Here is a 20318-nt window from a genome sequence, read left to right as displayed (position 1 = left end):
ATTTCTAACCAACACCAGGCCGCAAAGCTGATGGCGATGTCACTTCCGTGATTATGTTACATGAGATCATAACTCCCACCTCACTAGGAGACTCCCTCCATTGACTCTCGTTGGCTTTGATGTAGCCACCACCTCGGGGAGAGGTCCACACAGCAAACAAAGACAGGGGGCCTCTGGCTAACAGTCATCCAGGAAGTGAGGCCCTCAGTCTAACAACCTTCAGGGCACTGAATCTTTCCAACAGCCACATGACCTTGACAGTGGATCCTTCCCCACCTGAGTCTCAGATGAGACCCCCCTGGCCTTGGCCAGCCCCTTGGTGCAGCCGCTCAGCGGTGGCCGGGTTCCTGACCCACAGAAACTGTGAGGTGGTAAGCATGTGTTGTTCTGAGCCACTAAGGCTGTCATCATTTGTCATGTGGGAATGGATGACTCCCACCGGGGAATGCAGTACAGCAGGGGAACGAAGGGGCCCGTGCCATCAGACAACAAGGCCGAATCACGGGGAGTGAACAAACATCATGTTGAGTGAAGGAAACCAGGCAGGAAATAGAATCTGTAGAGTTCATTTAGATGAAGCTCAAAACGAAGCAGAACGAATCGATGACGTTGAAGGTCAGGGTGGCGGGTGGGTAATGCCTCGAAGGGAGCACAGGAGGCTCTAACGGTGGCCGATCTGCTTCCGGGCCTGGGTTCTGGCCAGGTGAAAGCATGCGCTTTGTGAAAATTCTTCAAGGGTACGCTCATGACTGGTGCACTTTGTAATGTTTCCAATTATGCTGTTCTTCGATAGAAAGGTTACCAAAAAAATGAAGCATTCTGGAGTCAAACAGCCGGAGTGGAATCCTGGTCTGACCTCTTTCAAGATGCGTAACCGGACTAGCGCCCCCTTGTGTAAAATGGGTCGGGCTCAGAATCAAATAAACGACGCACGGTATACTGGCGGGTGCCTAACAAGCCTAGAGAAGCGTTAGCTGCTCTTGCCACATTCATAAAGGTTCATTGTCACCCGCGAAAAACTAGCAGAGGTTTGTTTGGCCCGATGCCTGTCCAGCAGGTGCGACCCCATAGAGACCAGGTGGGTCGTTGGGAATCCCTCCAGGGGTCCCCAGGGGAGGGAGCTCAGCCTGTCTCTGACACCCACACCCAGAAAGATCCCAGGGCAAAGGGCAAGATGTTGTGTGGCTGTTCAGAGGTCGGGTTTGCTCTGAGTTGGGACTGAGTCTTGATGCAAATCAGAGCTCTCCCCAGGGTGTCTGTGACCTTGGGCCATCCTCCCACCTCAGCCAGAAAACAAAACAAGCAGACAAAACCAACAATGAGAATCGCGAACACTCACGGAGGGAGCCTGTTGTACTGGGCACGGCTCAGTAGTAAACACACACTAACCCCTGAGTCCTCACCACCCGGGCCTTGCTATCCGCACCTGTGCAGGTGGCAGAAGTGAGGCGCAGACAGACCCGCGGTGGGACCCAGGATCAGCATACTTTACAAACGGGAGGCACACGCCCACTCCCGTGGCAAAGCCCAAGGAACCAAGGGGAGTTGACTTTGGAGACAGATTTGCAAGAGACACCAAGGCAGCAATGGAAGAATCCACTTGAGAAAAACCTTCACGGTTTCACACGTTCTGCCAGGGGAGGAGGATGAGGAGAGCTGCAGAGAAGCCCTCCGTTAACCAGGTGTCCTTTCTGGGGTTTGCATTTATTTTCGTGAGTGTGTGTGTGTGTGTGTGTGTGTGTATAAAAAAAAAAAACCCGTTTTTCCAAAGCCTGAAGGGCCAGGTTATCAGTGGCTGTGGAGCCTCCAGCCGGCCAGCTGCTCTCCCATCTGTCATGCTGCTTGGCTACTTCCTGCTGGTCCTGGTCTCTTTCTCCCTCCTGCTCTCCCTTGCTCCCTGTTCCTGCACTTTCTCTGGCTCTCCCTCACCCTACAGAGCCTGGGCAAGCCTCCCACCTCCTGGTGGGCCGGCATTCATTTCGATTTGAAATACAAGGGCACCAGGAGGAAGGACAGGCAGGTCTCGGAAGGGGGTGCGGTGGGTGTGCCCTCCCCAGTCAAGGACAGCCCAGAGACGGTGGCTGACACAGAAGGAGGTTCTACGGGGGCAGAGGGCCCCCAGGAAGGAAGCCCAGGGTCCAGGCCAAGTTTGGTGGCAGGCCTGCCCCCACTGCCCTCTCTTGGTCAGACTCCTTTCCCTCCCTGCCTCGGGCACCGCCAGCTGGGGCCTTCAGGGCAGACAGGAGCCTGGCCAGTCCCAAGATGAGGGGGAGCGTGGGTCCTCTTGTGGTTGGGTCGCCTGCAGTCCCGGGGGATGTACCTTTCCTGTCATACTCATCTAGATTCCAATCCTGCCAGATATTTTAGCTGTACTGCCTTGGGCACATTCCTACCTGTCTCTGAGCCATATTTTCCTGCCAAAATGGGAGTGCTTTGCTAGAAATAATGATCATGGCTAATGTTTTTTTTTTTTAGGTCTTCTCTGCAGCAGCCCTGTTCTAAGTGTTTAATTGCGAGGATTCAATGCAGTGACCCACAAGTAGGAGTGAGAGAGCACCCAGCAAGTTGAAAGCCCTCGGTTAACATTAGTCAGTCCAGTGTATGGGAACAGATGGGACCAATGGAGCTGAGATCTGAACACAGGCCCTTCAGACACCAGTACATCAGTCATGATACAATATGGCCTTGGTAGCTACGCACAGCTCAATAAAATTGATTGATTACAGGCATCACCAAGGAGCCCATATAATCTAGAAACCTCTATGTCTTCCTTCAGAAGTATTTTTAACCATCAGTTTTTTTTTTTTAATTTTTTTTAACGTTTATTTATTGAGAGACAGACCGTGAGCAGGGGAGGGGCAGAGAGAGAGGAAGACAGAATCCGAAGCAGGCTCCAGGCTCTGAGCTGTCAGCACAGAGCCCGACGTGGGGCTCGAACTCACAAACCGTGAGATCGTGACCCGAGCCGAAGTCGGACGCCTAACCGACTGAGCCACCCAGGCGCCCCTACCCCCCGCCCCCATCATTGTTTAATTGCAAGTTACAACTCCCTCTCAGTCCAAAAAAATCATAAAGTCTCAAGTTACTGGGGTGTTTTATTTTCCTTTTGAAATTAAAATGGGACACGCTCCCTTTGAGACGACGGCGGCATGTTGTGGGGAGGGGAGTCGAGTCCAGATTCAGCAATCTCTGCTCCAGCGGGTCTGAAAGTCGGCTGTGCTCTCGGTTCAACGTTCTTCACTGAGAGATGACCTCTGAAAGCCGATCGGGCCCCATGGGTTGCTCCAGCTCATGGCCTGCCTGGCGGTAAGCAAGTCTACCCCCTCCACTCGTATTGAGGATGAGAACTGGACTAAAGGCAAGCATGGAGGTGGGGGTGCAGGTAGGGGTGGTGCTCAGGCCTCCCGTGAGCCCACCGTCCAGGCAGGTGGTTAGACAAGCCCACGTCCTGGGATAAGGACAGATCGGATCAGCAGCCCAAGAAGGCAGGAGGCCAGGCAGCTGTGGGCGGATGTCAAGGGCCACCCCTGCTCACTCTCGCACTCAGGCACCGTTCTAGGTACTGGTGATCCAGCAGTGAACTGAACAGAATAATAAAATCCCTGCCCTCGTGGAGCTTAGTTTCTAATAGAGGGTGGGGCAGAGAGATAGACAAATGAGATAAATAAATAAGATAATATGTGAAATGACAAGCGGTAAGATGAGCAGAAGAGGGATAGAGTGTCAGGGTTTTTATTTTGTTTTGTTCTTGTCTTGTTGCTCCTTCTTGTCTATTGGGTTGTTTTGTTGTTTTTTTTTTAAAGAATTTTAAGTGAGGTGGCATTTGAGTAAAATCTAAAGGAGGTGAAGGAGATCTCTGGTGCCAGTAGTTTCTAGGGAGAGGAAACAGTAAGTGCAAAGGCCCTGGGGTAGAAAGGCCTTGGGGAATTGAGCCTGACCCTCCCTGTTCCTGTGAAGCTATTACTAATCAGGCCCTAGTTTCTGTGGTCACTCCTCAAACTTTATGCCTGGGGTCTTTCTGGTTGTGCAGAATTGACCCAGGCAGAACCTTCCAGGCTGGGTGAGGCCCTGGAAGAGATTTCTATGGCAAGGCTCCAGGGAAGGTCTCTGCAGTTCTACTGCGTAAGTCAGGGGGTTGCCACGCCTGTAACAAATGCACATTCCTGGGCCGTGCTCCACATCCGCCTACTCAAGATCTGTGATCAGGCCTGTGCTGGGGAATCCGCATTGCTAAAAGCCTCTAGGCATGTTTGAGCATCTTCACTATACCCATTTCCATGACTTCTCTCTTAGCTCTTGTTCTGATTGACTGGGGTAGAGTCTGCCATATTTCAACTTTCCTAAACGCTTTGAGTTTTTCTTGAGGCACCTTGCCAGCCATTTCCTGCCAGGGATTGGAAGCATTTTCCAGAGTCAGCTGGGCTGTTCTGCTCCCCTGCACAAGGGGCTGGTCTGAAACAGGTGACATGGGGGGGGGGGCGGGAGTTCTTGGGATTTGCATGTTTCCTCCGATACCCCACCCTCCAGCCCGGTGCCCATGGTGGGGGCTTCAGGGACAGTGGTGACTGATGCAGGTCAACTCTGGGGACCCAGGGGATGTCTGTAGAGTGAAGAACAAATGAATGAATAAACGTCAGTTTTGACAAGAAAGGGCAGGCACATTGTTAGTGGGGTTGGCGGTTTGGAAATATCCTTTTCCCAGCACATGGGAAAAAAGCCTCATTCTTTTAAAATCGTTCCTTCCACTCCATCCCTCTCCCATCCCCCTCCCATCCCCCTCCCACCTGGGTGGTGGTCCCCCCCAGCTTACTCTATTTTCTCTTCTGCAGCAGAGAGGACTAGAGATTCCGGGGGGCAGGAGCTACCAACCCCTGAGCTTCTCCGGGTTCAGCGCCATCACCCTCCCACCCCGCCTTCACGCCTCCAGCCAGAGCAAAGGATAGTAGGCAGGAAGGATTCTCGCGTCGGCTCCTTCCTTCCTGGAAAACCGTGGCCTATCTCTGTGACCTCGGAGCCTCCGTGTCCCCATCTGTGAAACGGGCCCGGGGAACCCCTGGTGGCGGGCCCGGGGATGCCCCGGGGCGCCGCCGCAGGCTGGGCTCCTAGAGGGCTCGCCCCGCACGCCGCCAGGGTCCCCACGCCTCCCGCCCCCGCCCGCCGCGCAGGCCACGCCCCTCACGGCGGCCCGGCGGCGTTGCCATGGCGACGCACGTACACAGGCCGGGCGGGCAGGCGCGCGGGGTGCTGGCCGCCGGCTGGAGACTCCGCGGGAGCGCGGCCAGGCCGCCTCCCGAGCCCGCGGGGCTCTCGGAGGGCGACTGGGCGTGGGCTTCTCCCTCCGGCCAGGTGAGTGCGGCACCGGGAGGAGGCAGCGGGCGGAGACCTGGGGCCCGACCGGGTCGGCCCTGCGAGGTCAAGAGCTTGGAGAGGAGGCTCGGGACCCGGCCCCACCCACCCACCCACCCCGAGCTCGAATTCCTCTCAGGTCCACACTTGGGTCCCCGGGAGCACCCCAGAGCATGTGTCCCGACAGCAGTCCGTCCTCCCTAAAATGCAGGCCCCCCACCCACTCTGCCTCCGGAAGTAGCCTGCGCGGGAGCTTCCAGAACCTTCCTTGGCACCACATGTGCCGCTTTAAGCTATCCTATGGGGTACAGCCAGGATTAGCGGGGTGCCCTTTGGTTCCCCTGATTTAGGGGCAACACCCACCCCTGCCCCAACCTTCCCTTCCTTGAGGAACTTCTGCAGCTCCCAGGACACTGAAGACCTGTAGCCCTCACAAGAAATATTGCTTCTCTAGCCCGATTCTGAGGCATCCGAAGTGGTCCGGAGGGATGCAGGGCAGGTGACTGAGGTTCTTTGCCCATGCCTGGTGCTTCAGGGCACTAAGAACGAATTTACAGAGTTTAACACGTTTCAAATTACTTTCTACCGTGTTTTCAGGCAGGGGAGTGACTGCACAGGGCAAGATGAAGGTGCAGAAATATTGTCCAACCCAAAAGCTACAGATAGAATTTAGGTTTTCCAAGAAGGATGTCGAAGGCAGACACTGAATAGGGAGATTCGTAGCCAACTGGCTGCACAGATTTGCTTTGATGTGCCATTTGTATTTCCCTTCATTCGGCTAGTGTTCATTGAGCACCTACTGTGTGTCAGACACTGCTCCAGGTGCTGGAGATGGGGTAACCAGCGAAACTGTCAGGAACCGCAAAGGGTCTGAGGTTTTACCTTGTGTGTGAGCTAGTAAGGTAGCCTGGCCAGCTTATAGATGCTGGCAGAAGACACAGGACAAAATTTGCCAATGCCTCTGCTCCAAAGATGGGTACCAACACAAGATACCCATGAAGAATTGTCCCTTAACAAAAACAACACAGTTCTGGCTCTCCTGGAGCACACATCTCAGCGAAAGGGAAACAAACAACAGACACAACTAAAGAAAGGAACAAGAAAATGTCAGAGAGTGATGAGTACAAGGAAGGAAACGAGGCTACGTGGCAGGTGGCCACAAGGAGGGACATCTGAGCAGAGAGAAGGCACCAGCCCTGGGAACCTCTGGGGTGAGAGCTAAAACTCAGACATGCACCTGGCCCAAGTTCTGGGGTTCAGTTTAGTGGCATTTCCCGTGGTTTTCCTGCAGAAGAGACGTTTCTCCCAGGTTTGCATTAGGTTTGAACGTGTGGCTTGACAACCTGGTCCTCTGCAGCTGAAGTAAATAATTGAAGTCATTTGATGACAACAGAGCATGGGTCTTTTGGAAGAGGAGATGCCTGTCCCCTTCTGTTAGTGACGGTGAACTTAACAAAATGTATCTCTCCCTCTATGAGATCATCAATACTTACGAGGCATCTGTAGCTCTCAGAGCTTACAAATAGAAAATAAACTATCTGGCTTATTTTTATTTCTCTTACTCCCCCCAACACCCGTGGGGTCTTTTCTTCCTTTCGGGGGTAGAATCCTGGTTGTCAAGGACTCTCTGTTACTGCACATCCCAAGTGTCAGCGGACAATGCAGCTCCCCCCAGCCCGCTCTGCCCCACCCAGCATTCGCGGAGTTGTGCAGAAGGCTGAGCTGCGGGCGGATGCTACGGCAGTTACACGCAGAGGCTCAGAGTTGCCTCCCTGACACTTGCCGCTGAGTGACCCTAATCTCTCCGGGTCTCAGAGGGACTGTAGAGTGGGACAGTACCAACATACCTACCCCGCAGGGTTGTTCTGAGGTTGAAAAGAAGCAGTTGTGAGGGGCGCCTGGGTGGCTCAGTCGGTTAAGCGTCCGACTTCAGCCAGGTCACGATCTCGCGGTCCGTGAGTTCGAGCCCCGCGTCAGGCTCTGGGCTGATGGCTCGGAGCCTGGAGCCTGTTTCAGATTCTGTGTCTCCCTCTCTCTCTGCCCCTCGCCCGTTCATGCTCTGTCTCTCTCTGTCTCAAAAATAAATAAACGTTAAAAAAAAAAAGAAAAAAAAAAAGAAAAGAAGCAGTTGTGTGTAAAAGGATAGCACAGTGCCTGGCACTTAGTAGGGATTCAATAGTTGATGATGGAGACGTCGATGAAGAGTAGAACCAGACCCAAGTCTCTGTAGGATCACAACGAGAGGGTCTTTGTTTTTCTCCGCAGTCCGACAGCTTCACGTTTCAGGGACCGTTCAGTTGAAAAGACAGGGACTTCCGTTCCTTGGCCTGGCCGTTGCGATGGGGGATGTCACACTGTGTGACTGGACGTATCTCGAATCAGAATCCAAGCACCATATGAATCATTAGCGTTTTGGATCCTACTGAAGTCACTGACATTTTTCCATGTTAGGAAACCAGTGTAGAACTTACTTTGAAATGCATCAGACTATACAATGGTTAGGTGAATGCATAGACGGATGGAGGTGTGGTAGAGCAAAAATAGCAAAATGTTACTTGTAGGATCTAGGTGGTGGACAGGAAGGAGTTCTTTCAGCGGTCCTGGATCTTAGACATCTTCCTAATAAAACGTTGGGGGAAAATAGGTGCAGAGTCCTGATCAGATCTCCAAGCTAGAGTCTTAATACTTTGCCTTTCAAAGTCACCCCTCTTCCCTTAAGTGTGTAAAGTAACGGAGTGACTCACGATGATTCAAAGAAAGTATCATGTAAAGCCCATTCCCTCACCGACTGACTCATCAGTTTCAGGACTTCTGTAGAAGCTTAGAATTCTTTAGATCCAACATTTGTAACAATAATAATAATAATAATAATAGGACAGATGTCCACTCTGAATGTTTCACACATATGTTTCCATTTCATCCTCATGGAACCCTTCGGGGTACAGAGTATTATTGATCCCGTTCTACAGATGAGGAAACTGAGGCATAGAGAGAGAAGTAACTCACCCAAAGTCACAGAGCTAGTAGGGGGCTGGTTAGGAACACGATTACTTACTGTGTCAGATAACTCCCCTTGTGCTTAATGGGAGGTGCACAGCGATTATCAGTGGAATTCAGATTTGTCGTTGGGTTTTTTCAGCTACTGGTGGTTTGTGCTCCGAGTCATGTAAAAAAAAAAAAAAAAAAAAAGTCTGTCTGATTGTCAGAACCAAGCTCATCTTTGTTAAATGTCACTGTTTAAAAGGGGAGCCTCAGGGGTGCCTGGGTGGCTCAGTTGGTTAAGCATCCGACTTCAGCTCAGGTCACGATCTCACGGTCCGTGAGTTCGAGCCCCGCGACGGGCTCTGGGCTGACGGCTCAGAGCCTGGAGCCTGCTTCTGATTCTGTGTCTCCCTCTCTCTCTGCCCCTCCCCTGTTCATGCTCTGTCTCTCTCTGTCTCAAAAAGAAATAAATGTTAAAAAAAAAAAGGGGGGGAGCCTCAGAAATCTGCAGAATCAAAAGTGTGGTCATTGGGGAAGCCCGTCTACCTTCCCCTACGCCTGCTGATTTCTCCTTGGAACAATACGGTGCGTTTTTCGTCCCGTTCTCCATGTGGTGGTGTTGAGTGACCAGAAGACTGCATTTTCCTAACGGAGTTTTTTCTGAAAACCTTATGCAGGGAAAGCAGACGGTATGAAAGCCTACCTAAAGAGCGCAGAAGGCTTTTTTGTCCTGAATAAAAGCACTACTGTTGGAAGGCATGAAGACTCAGACCTTGTTTTAGAGGTAAGAGCTGTTCCCAGCACCTCCCCCCGCCTCCCTCCACGCAGCCTTACCATTCTTGTGGATTCCAGGCTCTTCTAAAGCACACCGTCTGGCTTGCATCTGCGTTTCACGTGCCACCAGTAACCCAATTGCCGAATATATTGGGTGTTCCCAGCATATGTAGCAGAGATGGGTATGAGGCAAAGTGTGATGTGCCCTCTGTCCTCTGCTGGCCACGTGTACGGATGTCCCACCCATTGTCCCCTCCCCAGCACCCATTTAGAAGGGGGGCATGGAGCAGGTGTCTGACCCCTGCTCTGGGCCTGACAGCGAGGGCCATCTGAAGTACCTGGCTTGGGCAACGGCCTCTCGCCCTTTCTAGAGCTTTCGGAGACTGTTGTGATGTGTATAACATTTTGAAAATGTTATATAGGGGCGCCTGGGTGGCTCAGTCGGTTAAGCGTCCGACTTCGGCTCAGGTCACGATCTCGCGGTCTGTGAGTTCGAGCCCCGCGTTGGGCTCTGTGCTGACCGCTCAGAGCCTGGAGCCTGTTTCAGATTCTGTGTCTCCCTCTCTCTCTGACCCTCCCCCGTTCATGCTCTGTCTCTCTCTGTCTCAAAAATAAATAAACGTTAAAAAAAAATTTTTTTAAAGAAAAATAAACATTAAACAATTTTTATTTAAAAAGCAGGGGGGCGCCTGGGTGCTCAGTCGGTTAAGCACCTGGCTTCTGCTCAGGTCATGATCTCATGGTTCGTGAGTTTGAGCCCTGCATGGGGCTCTGTGCTGACAGCTCAGAGCCTGGAGCCTGCTTCACATTCTGTGTCTCCTTCTCTATCTGTCCTGCCCCAACTTGCTCTCTTTCTCTCTCTCTCTCTCTATCTCAAAAAATAAACATTAAAAGTTGAACCATCGGGGCGCCTGAGTGGCTCAGTGGGTTGAGCGGCCAACTTCAACTTAGGTCATGATCTCACAGTTCGTGGGTTCGAGCCCCACGTCAGGCTCTGTGCTGACAGCTCAGAGCCTGGAGCCTGTTTCAGATTCTGTGATTCTGTGTCTCCCTCTCTCTCTGACCCTCCCCCGTTCATGCTCTGTCTCTCTCTGTCTCAAAAATAAATAAACATTAAAAATAAAAAAAAGAAAATGTTATATAAATGGATTATACCCCAGGTGACCTTTTGAGGTCATTTGTGGTTTTTTTTCCCCTCACTCAGCATAACGTCCTTGAGATCATCTGTTATTTTGTATTGTTGAGTAATATTCCATTTGTTTAACCGTTCACGTATTGAAGGGCATTCTGGTTGTTTCTAATTTGGGGGCTGTTACGGATAAATCTGCGTATGAACATTTGTGCACAGGTTTTTGTGTGAACACAAGTTTTTATTCCTCTGGGATAAATGCTCGGGAGGGTGCTTGCTGGATCATATGGTAAGGGTATGGTTCCCAAAGGAAGTGCCAGACTGTTGTCCAGAGCGGCTGGACCATTTTGCATTCCCACCAGCAGTGTATGAGACACGGTTTCCCTGCATCCTCACCAGCAACTCGTGTTATCACTGTTTTTTATTTTACCTGACTTTCGAAAAATAAATTTCAGGTTTTTTGAAGTCTCATGCTTTTCGAATCATGTCTAAGAACATGTCACCGGGTCCTTGATTCCCAAGGATTCCTCATACATTTTCTTCTGAAAGTTTTATAGATATTTTATGTTTAAACCTATGCACCATTTTGAGTTCGTTTTTATATATGATGCGAGATTTCAGTCCGGGTTCATTTTGATTGCATGTGGATATGACGTGGCTCCAGCACCATTTGTTGGAAAGACCATCCTTTCTCTGTTGGACTCCTTTTGAAACTGTCAAAAACCACTTAGCCATACTTGTGGGGGAGCTGTTTCTGAGTTTCCTGTTACGTTTCATGGGTCTAGGTGTCTGCCCCTCTACCAGTACGACGTGGTCTTCGTTACTGTAGTTATGCAAGTCTTGAATCGGGTAGAGCGGTTCCTCCCACTTTATTTTTCTTTTTTAAAAAAATGTCTCTTTACCCATTTTAATTCTTTTGCCTTTCCACACAAATTTTAGTAAAAGCTTGTCTATATATACAAAATATCTTGCTGGAATTTTCTTTATTTTTTTAAAAATTTTTTGGGGCGCCTGGGTGGCTCCGTCGGTTGAGCGTCCGACTTCGGCTCAGGTCACGATCTCGCGGTCTGCAAGTTCGAGCCCCGCATCGGGCTCTGGGCTGATGGCTCAGAGCCTGGAGCCTGCTTCCGATTCTGTGTCTCCCTCTCTCTCCGACCCTCCCCCATTCATGCTCTGTCTCTGTCTCAAAAATAAATAAAAACGTTAAAAAAAATTAAAAAAAAATTTTTTTAAGTTTATCTATTTGGAGAGAGACAGAGAGCATGAGAGGGGAAGGGGCAGAGAGAGAGAGGGAGAGAGAGAGAATCCCAACCAGGCTCCGTGCTGCCAGCACAGAGCCCAATTCAGGGCTCAGACCCACAAAACTGTGGGATCATAACTTGCGCCAAAATCGAGAGTCAGACGCTTAACCAACTGAGCCACCCAGGTGTCCCTCTTGCTGGAATTTTAATAGGAATTGTATATAAGCCTATAATCAGTATGAGAATTGGTATCTTTACTATATTGTCTTCCAATCCATGAACATGGTATGTCTCTCCTTTTTTTCAGGGGGTCTTTGATTTCTTCCACAAATACTCTGTCATTTTTAGCATACCAGCGCTGTGCATGTTTTGCTAGATATACACTTAAATATCTTATCTTTTTTTAAATGATTATAAGTGATGTCGTATTGTTGGGGCTCCTGGGTGGGTCAGTTAGTTAAGCATCTGACTTCAGCTCAGTTCGTGATCTCACCGTTCATGAGTTCAAGCTCTACATTGGGCTCCCTGCTGACAGCATGGAGACTGCTTGGGATTCTCTCTCCTTCTCTCTCTGCCCCTCCCCCACTCTGTCTCTCTCTCTCAAAATAAATAAACTTGAAAATGGTATTATAGTGTTAATTTGGTGTCCCCATGTTCATTGACAATATAGAGAAACAATTGATTTTTGTATACTTAAGTGATACTTGCAACTGAGAGTGTTTATCATAAACTCTCCGACTTAAAAATAAGTCAGTGGACCTCCCCTTGAGGTTCTCATCCATGGTGTGGTCTCCCTACAAGGACACGGAAAATCTGTTCAGTGCACAGTCAGGGTAAAGAAAAAGAATTGCAGATTCTTCTTTATCATAACAAGGGACAGGTCTTGGGTAGTTTTATTTCATGTCTGGCCAAGGTAGAAATAGAGATCTGTGTTTTGAACCTGAGTATGATATTAGAAAACTATAGTAATTTTTAAAAGCTCAGGCTTTGGGGGTGCCTGGGTGGCTCAGTCGGTTGAGCATCTGACTTCAGGTCACGATCTCCCGGTCTGTGAGTTGGAGCCCCATGTCGGGCTCTGTGCTGACAGCTCAGAGCCTGGAGCCTGCTTTGGACTCTGTCTCCCTCTCTCTCTGCCCATTCCCCACTCATTCATTCTCTCTCTCTCTCTCTCTCTCTCTCTCTCTCAAAAATAAATAAACACTTAAAAAAAATTAAAAGCACAGGGTTTGGAGATAGACAGACAGGCCTGGGTTTGAATCTCACTAAGTCACTTGCTGGTTGTGTGACTTGAAGCAAATGACTTGATCTCTCTGAGCTCATTTTCGCTGCCTATAAGCCACTCACCTGACAGGATCGTTGTGAGAATTAAGTGAGAAATGCACAGAAAGTGCCTGGCACGTGCTTCTAACTAAATGACACCACGGTCATTATTATGGGCTCATAAAATGGAGACTGAGAGGACTCCTGAAAAGTGCACAGACAGGGGCGAGACGAGGAACCGTATGGAAAAAGGAACTAATGAGGACAATTTTTACACAGACAGGAATTGAGTTGCATTCACCGTATAAAAATAATTGACTGCCTCCCGCTCCTCAGACTTAGTTTAAGAAGTAAGTCACCACCGCCAGCCACAGTCGCACTGATTTATGAAGCAATCAGCTGTGTTTCCAGAGGCACAAGCTTATATTGGCTCAGATGACACACGAGTTGCCAAATATTTTGTGAGCAGACTTTTGATGGGTGCTCCTGTCTGCTCTCAGACAAATCCTCTTCCCAAAGCTTAAATGGATTTGGGAGAGGAGATTTGCTTTGAAAAGGGTTGTAGGGACACCGGTCCATTTTGAACAACTGGAACCTGCAGACGTGACAGCATTTTCTAGTTTTATAAAACAAGACAAAGTGAAAATCGCTTCTCTGCTGACTTCCTTGGGTCTTTCTGATTAGAAGAATCACCCTTGGGGACACCCGGGTGGCTCAGTCGGCTAAGCGTCCAGTTTCAGCTCAGGTCATGGTCTCGCAGTTGGTGAGTTCGAGCCCCACCTCGGGCTCTGTGCTGACAGCTCGGAGCCTGGAGCCTGCTTCCGATTCTGTGTCTCCCTCTCTCTCTGCCCCTCCGCCACGTGCACTCTGTCTCTCTCAAAGATAAATAAGCATTTTAAAAAATTTAAAAAAAAAAGAATCGCCCTTGGTTAGCTATGGTCCACGCTGAGGAATAATTCAACAGTCGATTTATAGTTTATGTTATTTGTGCCACTATAGGTCATTCCCCTAAACAAAGTTCAGAAATCCATATTAATAAAAAGACTTCTTCAAAATTAGGCAGAGGGCACAGCCAGCAAATAAAAATGATTGTTTTACTTACCTGAGTAAGTCCTAAAGAATAGGCAGTCATACTTCTCGAGATTTACACTCAACTGGCCAGGCTGACAGATTGTTCTGGTCATCGATGTTTCTTCTATTTTGCCACCATTCACTTTTTCTGATAATAGAAGGCAGTTACATGCTTATTGTTTTAAAAAAACTGGGAGAAAGCAAAGTGTAAGGGAGAAAATAAAAATCATGTGTAATCCTCTGGCTCAGGGAAAAAATCAATATTGATATTTGCAGGGTTTCGCCCTGCAGACCTTTTTCTGTATCCTATAAGGAGTTTGGTTCCCCGATGGCAATAGGAAGCCTGTGTTGGCCGGGCCAGGTTTTACCACTGTTATCACTCATTCCTTCCACAAATATTTACCTGGAGCCTCAGCACTGAGGCAAACCTGGGAATAAGGCAATGGCAGAATCAGGCGTGGTCCGTGCAATCAGAAAGCTGCCAGGAGAGAGACACAGAAGTCAGGGGATCCCACAGAGACATATGTTGTTTTATTCACACTGGGGCTCTAAAGAAAAGGAACATGGAGGATAAGGACAACTTAATGGACAAGGGGGAAGGGAAGGACATGTGCAAAGGCCCTGGGGTAGAGGAGCATATTATGAGCCCAAGGGACTGAGAGAAAACCAGTGTGTCCAGAAGGAAGAGTGGGAAGGAAGAGAGCTTAAGAAATGAGTAGGCCTCCTTCAGGCCACCCTGTCTGAAGAGTATGGGCAGAAACTGGGGTATTCTGAGCAAGGGAGGCCACCTCCATTTTGAAAATTTTGAAATGACCAGCCTGGCTGCCACACACAGACTAGCAACGAGGGGCTCCGTTCAGAATCTCCCCTCTCGCGTTTCACACCGTTCAAAAGCCTCAGCCTTGCTCATTTCAGACATAAACCTCGCGAATTTTAGTTTGTGTGATTGGCTGCGGCCTGTGAACTGTGATATTTGGAGTTTAGAGCTGTCACTCAGACTCCGCTGAGAAAGGGGCTCCGTTCTTCCAGAGTGAAGAAATCCCGCCAGCCCGTAGTTGTCGAATTGTCCGCACGTGTCCGAGTGCTTGTTAAACATGAACCCCTAGACGTGCTGCCCCGCTGGGAACCTTCGCATTAGACACGCTCCCCAGACTCAGGTCGGGAGTGGGGTCCCGTGGAGATGGCTCCAGGATCGTGCTTCAGCGCCCTCCCTCTCTCTCCTCGGCCACCCGTGGCTCCCCCCTCGTGATGCTGTGGGAGCCCCTGTGTCGACGGAGGAGCGTGCATGCTGTTCCCGTGGACTCTGTTTAGAGGCGAGGAGGAGGAAGAGCTCAACAGTGGGCAGCTGACCCACCCCAGCCCCTCCCCGAGAACTCACCCGGCCACACTGGGGAGGTTTCTGAATCCCCTCCAACACCGAGCTACGGAACAGCCCAAGGCAGCGCAGCGCTGTGGCTGGGAGGGTGGGGGGTGAAGGAGCAGAGCAAAGGACCGAAATAACGGGGTGGGGGGGGGAATGCTTGCTCCGCCCTGGCCTGTCCGCCCTGGGTGCACAGCGCCCTACCAGCTGGCTCCTTCCTGATTGGAACAGTCTCGCGTGTTGCAGCCCCTTCTCGCGGGGGATCTCAGGATCACAGAGCAAGACGGATCTAACACACACCCCAGCACCCAGACAGCCGGCTGACGCTTGTCCCTTTGGCTCCTGCCAGTTCTGGGCTGCCTCTTGGAAAAGAACCATCATCATGAGTTCGAGCCCCACATCGGGCTGTGTGCTGTCAGCACAGAGCCTGCTTCCGATCCTCTGTACCCCCCTTCTCTGCCCCTCCCCTGCTTATGCTCTCTCTCTCTCTCTCTCTCAAAAATAAAATAAACATAAAAAAAACAACCATCAGAGCCTACATCGTATTCTTGTTTATTATTATTAAACAAGGCTGCGGTGATCGTCCCCTCGTTTATGTCATTTCTCAGACGTCTGGGTGTATCTGCTGTGTCAAAGGCCACGAACATCTGTGCCTCTGATGGGCGTCTCCAAATAGGCCACCAGGGGTCCACCGACGCGGTGTCCTGCCAGAATGGGCGCCTGTTTCCCAACCCTCCCCGGTGCGTGTTGTCTACCGATTGGATCTCCGCTGACCTAACAGGTGACACATCGCGCCCGTGTCATTCTAATTTGTGCTTCTCTTATGAGCGAACCCCTGCGTTTTGAGAGACGGGGTGACAGGTGGACCTGGTCCGGAGAAGCATTCTCACCCCTGCTCAGAAATCCCCTGAAGATCACAGCCTGGACACAGAGCAGGTCTCCTCTGTCCTCGGGAAACTCTTCTCTCCCCTGTTGGAGAGCTGGCAGCCGGAACCCGGGGCCGGTCTCATCGATCACTTCCCACCACAGCCATTTATGAACCTACCTTCCCTCCGGCAGGTGGAGGGCTTCCAGGGGGGATAAAGCTCATAGAAAAGGGCTGATCGCATTTTGCTCGCTTTTTAGAACATTTTTATTTCTTTTTTATCGCGGCAAAGCGCACATAACACAGAAGTTTCCATCTTGCCATGTCTTCAGAGTACAGCTCAGCGGCATTAAAGGCATTTACCTGGTGCAGCCGTCAGCCCCGTCCGCCTCCAGAGCTCCCCGTCTTGCAAAACCCTGTCCCCCTCCGCCAGCCCTGGCCACCACCCTCCTGGTTTCTGTCTGTGTGAGTCTGACCGCGGTAGATGCTCATGTAAGTGGACTCAGGCAGCATCTGCCCTCTTGTGGTTCATCCGTGGTGTATATTCCATGGCGTGTTTCCAGCACATTTTGCTTATCGGCTCCTCTGTCAGTGGATGCCCGGGTTGTTTGCACCTTTGGGCTGTTGTAAATAACGTCATGAACATGGGCGTACAGATATCTCTTCAAGCCCTTGCTCTCCATTGTTTTGGATGTATACCCAAAGGTGGGCTTGATGGGTCGCATGATAATTCTATGCTTAATTTTTTGAGGAACCACCATCCTGTTTTTCACATCGGCTGCACCTTTTTACATTCCCACCGACGGGGCACAAGGTGCCACTGTCTCCACATCCTCGTCAACATTTGTTTTATCCTGGTTTGGTTTTGTTTTTAGTTTATTTGTTTATTTTGAGAGAGGGGTGGGGGGAGGGGGAGAGAGAGAGAGAATCTCAAGCAGGCTCCGAGCTGTCAGTGCGGAGCCTGACGCGGGGCTCGATCCCCTGAACCGTGAGATCGTGACCTGAGCCAAAATCGAGAGTCGGATGCTTCACCGACGGAGCCACCCAGGCGCCCCTTATCCTGTTTTTCTGATAGTAGCCATTCCAATGGACGTGAGGCAGAAGATCACAATCTTTCCGATAACACAAATGATACAAACAGCTACAGCATGCATTCGTAGACTACTTCACCTCCCGTGACTTTATACATATTGTACATCCTGAGTATGTATGCAGAAAATTACATTCTCCAAAAAAAAAAAAAAAACCCTGTGGTGTAGGAGCTGCTATCATCACTGTTATCCTCATTTAAAGATGTGCAAATGGGACGCAGAAAGGTCAAGTTGAAAAATCACACAGCTGGTCACAGGGGAGGTGGGGGCCACGTTTCAGATTCTGGGTTGTCTGACTCAGCAGTTCCAGAGAGAAGAAGTTTCATTCCTTGAGTGTAAATTTAGCTTTGGGAATATCTGAAATTCCTTCCGAGTTCCCTGGAATATCAAAGTAGCTCACTAAGCTAGGGAGATTCCATCGGGCGAAATCCAGAGTGAGGACTGTCCGTGAAACACGACGTGCATATTCTGGTGATTGTCCTTCACGCGACTAGCTGGGGTGGCGCCCTCCAGTGGGGGGGTGCGTGTGGGGACGGAATGTTGACGCGGCACCCACTGACCAGGAGCGTGGGGGTTGTGAATTGAAGCCCCCCACAAGAATCCTCTCGGGGGGTCAGGGAGCTCCTCAGAGAAGCCCAGACTTGAGCTGCCTCTTTAAGGAGAAGCCTGGGGAGGCCTGGGTGGTTCAGTCTGTTAAGCGTCTGACTCTTGATCTCAGCTCAGGTCTTTTTTTTTTTTTTTTTTTTTTTAAGTTTCTTAATTTATTTTGAGAGAGAGAGAGAAAGAATCCCAAGCAGGCTCTGCACTGTCAGCACAGAGCCCGACACGGGGCTCAAACTCCTGAATTGTGAGCTCATGACCTGAGCTGAAACCGAGAGTCGGACGCTTAACCGACTGAGCCACCCAGGCACCCCTCACCTCAAGGTCTTGCTCTCACGGTCATGGGATCAAGCCATGTGTCAGGCTCTGCCCTGAGGGTGGAGCCTTCTTGAGATTCTCTCTCTCTCTCTCTCTCTCTCTCTCTCTCTCTCTCTCTCTCTCCCCCCCCCCCCCCGCTTGCACTGGAAGGAAGGAAGGAAGAAAGGAAGGAAGGAAGGAAGGAAAGAAAAGGAGGAAAGACAAGGAAGTCTGGGGATTTTCCAGACAGAGCAAGTAGGAAAGGACACCCCAGGTGTTGAAAAAGCAGCAGATGCAAAGGTCCAGAGATGTTTGGGGAACAGTTTGGCTTGGGAGAAAAGGACGAAATGGCATGTTGGTGGTGACATTGCAAAATGGAAGCCAGGCTAAGCACGTGAAGAGGAACCTCCCCCTCGCCAAAAGGCTTTGAAGCTGGGGAGGAGTTGGTGATCTTTGTTATTTGGGTGGGAGAAGAGCAGATGGAGTGGCCCTGGGACAGAGCAGTCAAGTGCATGACCTTGCCCCACCGGGCGGCCGGTTCAGAGCCTGGCTCCGCTCTCGTGGGCTGGAGGGTCTCAGACAAGTTATGCAGCTGTTCTCAGCTGCGGTCTTTGTATACGTGCCCTGGGGGTGGTTGCAGGGACCATGTTTTGAGAGTGAATCACTGTCAAGGGCTTAGATCAGTGCCTGGTGTTGTCAGTACCGTAGTAAATGTGGGCCATTGTATTTGTGTTCTATTTACTACACAGGGGGATGATCTCCCGGTTTTGTACTTTGGAAGTTGGGGTGGACTCAGCTGGTTTCTCTGTCCCTGGGCCCCCAGGTCAAAATCAAGGTGCTCAGCGGACCTGGGCTCTTCCAGAGTCTCCAAGGAGAATCTGCTCCCAGGTCTGTTCGGGTGCTTGGCGCAAGTTAACCTGTGCTGTTACGGACTGAGGTCCCCTTTCCGGGCTGGCTGTCAGCGGAAGTGGTTCCCAGCCCAAGAGGCCGCCCGCATTCCGGGCTTGTGGGCCCCTTCACCTTCAAAGCCAGCAGCATTGGCTCAAGGCCTTTTCGTGCTTCAAATCTCTCAGATCCCTGGGGTGCCTGGGTGGCTCAGTTGGTTAAGTGCCCGACTTCGGCTCAGGTCATGATCTCGCAGTTCATGAGTTCGAGCCCCGCGTTGAGCCTTGTGCTGACGGCTCGGAGCCTGGAGCCTGCTTTGGATTCTGCGTCTCCCTCTCTCTCTGCCCCTCCCCACTTCACTCACACTCTCTCAAAAATATTTAAAAAAAAAGAAAACCAACAGATCTCTCTGATCCCCTGTTCTGACTCATCTGTCCAACTCCAGCCAGAGAAAGTTCTTTGCTTTTAAGGGTTCATGGGATTAGATTAGTCGCACCTGGACAGTCCAGGATGCTCTCCCTCTCTTAAGATCACAGACTAGTAACCTTTACATCTGCACAGTCCCTTGTGCCCTGTAACAGAGCATCCTCGCAGGATCCAGATTTGGGGCGTAGATCTCTTTTGGGGACCACTCTGCCCACTGTAGTCAATCCTGCCTCTCACCTGCACTGTTGCCATGGGGAGGGTGTGGTGTCACGGGGCTTGCTGGAGAGCTTTTTGGGGGAACTAGTAGGGACAACGTCAGGAGCCGTGGAGAGGGGTGGTCCGCGGGCTGGGAGTGTGACGACGCCATTACCGTCATTACGGAGAGGGTTTAGGGGACAGGAGGAGGCAGGAGGCAGGAGGTGAGCGTGTCAGCATCCAGGGGCAGGTGGGCACAGGGAGGCCTGGGGTTGAGCTAGGGGTTGAAAATACACGTCGGAGAATTAAGGCTCTGCAGCGGGAGAGGGGGAAGGAGCGGGAGCCAGCCCTAGAGTAGAATCCTCAGGAGCCGTGCGAGCTGGGGGCAGGTGAAGGGAGAGGCGCCAGCGTGGAGGCCTAGAAGCAGCCATGGCCGGGCCGGAGAAGAGAGCAGTAACGTGTCCGTAACGCAGCGAGGGCTCGCTCGGTGCCCGGCCCCGTCCTTGGCACGTCCGTGTGTGTTAACTCATTTCGTCCTGACGATCGGCATCCCTATGAGGCAGGCGCTATCATTTTCCCCATTTTACAGATGAGGAATCTGGGGTCACACAGGGTGGGTCGGAGGCTGGAAACCACCCTCAGGCAGGCTGATTTTAGGAACCAGCCTCTTCCTGAGGCCTCACCCCTCCACGGGGCTTTCCCAGGAGGACCTGGGTGGGAGGGTCTCTGTGACAGAGGGAAGCAGAGACATTTCCCCTTCCCTTCTCCTCCCAGACTCACATCTCGCCAGAGCCTA

The 20318-nt window shown here is 50.9% G+C and overlaps 1 protein-coding gene and 1 long non-coding RNA gene across 7 annotated transcripts in view; one reads left to right on the top strand and one right to left on the bottom strand.

Moving 5' to 3' along the window:
- Nucleotides 1-3077: 3077 nt before the first annotated feature.
- On the bottom strand, nucleotides 3078-5166 carry LOC125913082 (uncharacterized). The gene is made up of 2 exons (XR_007454917.1): nucleotides 4811-5166; nucleotides 3078-4600 (listed from the first exon to the last, which is right to left on the bottom strand). It is a non-coding gene; the product is annotated as an uncharacterized LOC125913082 (long non-coding RNA).
- Nucleotides 5167-5231: 65 nt separating this feature from the next.
- FHAD1 (forkhead associated phosphopeptide binding domain 1) overlaps nucleotides 5232-20318 on the top strand; it is a 123243-nt gene continuing 108156 nt past the window's right edge. For all 6 annotated transcript variants that reach the window (XM_049618037.1, XM_049618035.1, XM_049618034.1 and 3 more), the window contains exons 1-2: nucleotides 5232-5346; nucleotides 9006-9112. In XM_049618037.1, the coding sequence (XP_049473994.1) occupies nucleotides 9020-9112 (93 nt within the window). In that variant the 5' untranslated portion in view covers nucleotides 5232-5346; nucleotides 9006-9019. The remainder of the gene's footprint in view (nucleotides 5347-9005; nucleotides 9113-20318) is intronic.

Source organism: Panthera uncia, assembly GCF_023721935.1.
Source record: "Panthera uncia isolate 11264 chromosome C1 unlocalized genomic scaffold, Puncia_PCG_1.0 HiC_scaffold_4, whole genome shotgun sequence".
In the NCBI taxonomy this organism is placed as follows: Eukaryota; Metazoa; Chordata; class Mammalia; order Carnivora; family Felidae; genus Panthera; species Panthera uncia.
The sequence above is the reverse complement of the archived record's forward strand: the minus strand, read 5'-3'. Positions and strand labels throughout refer to the sequence as shown.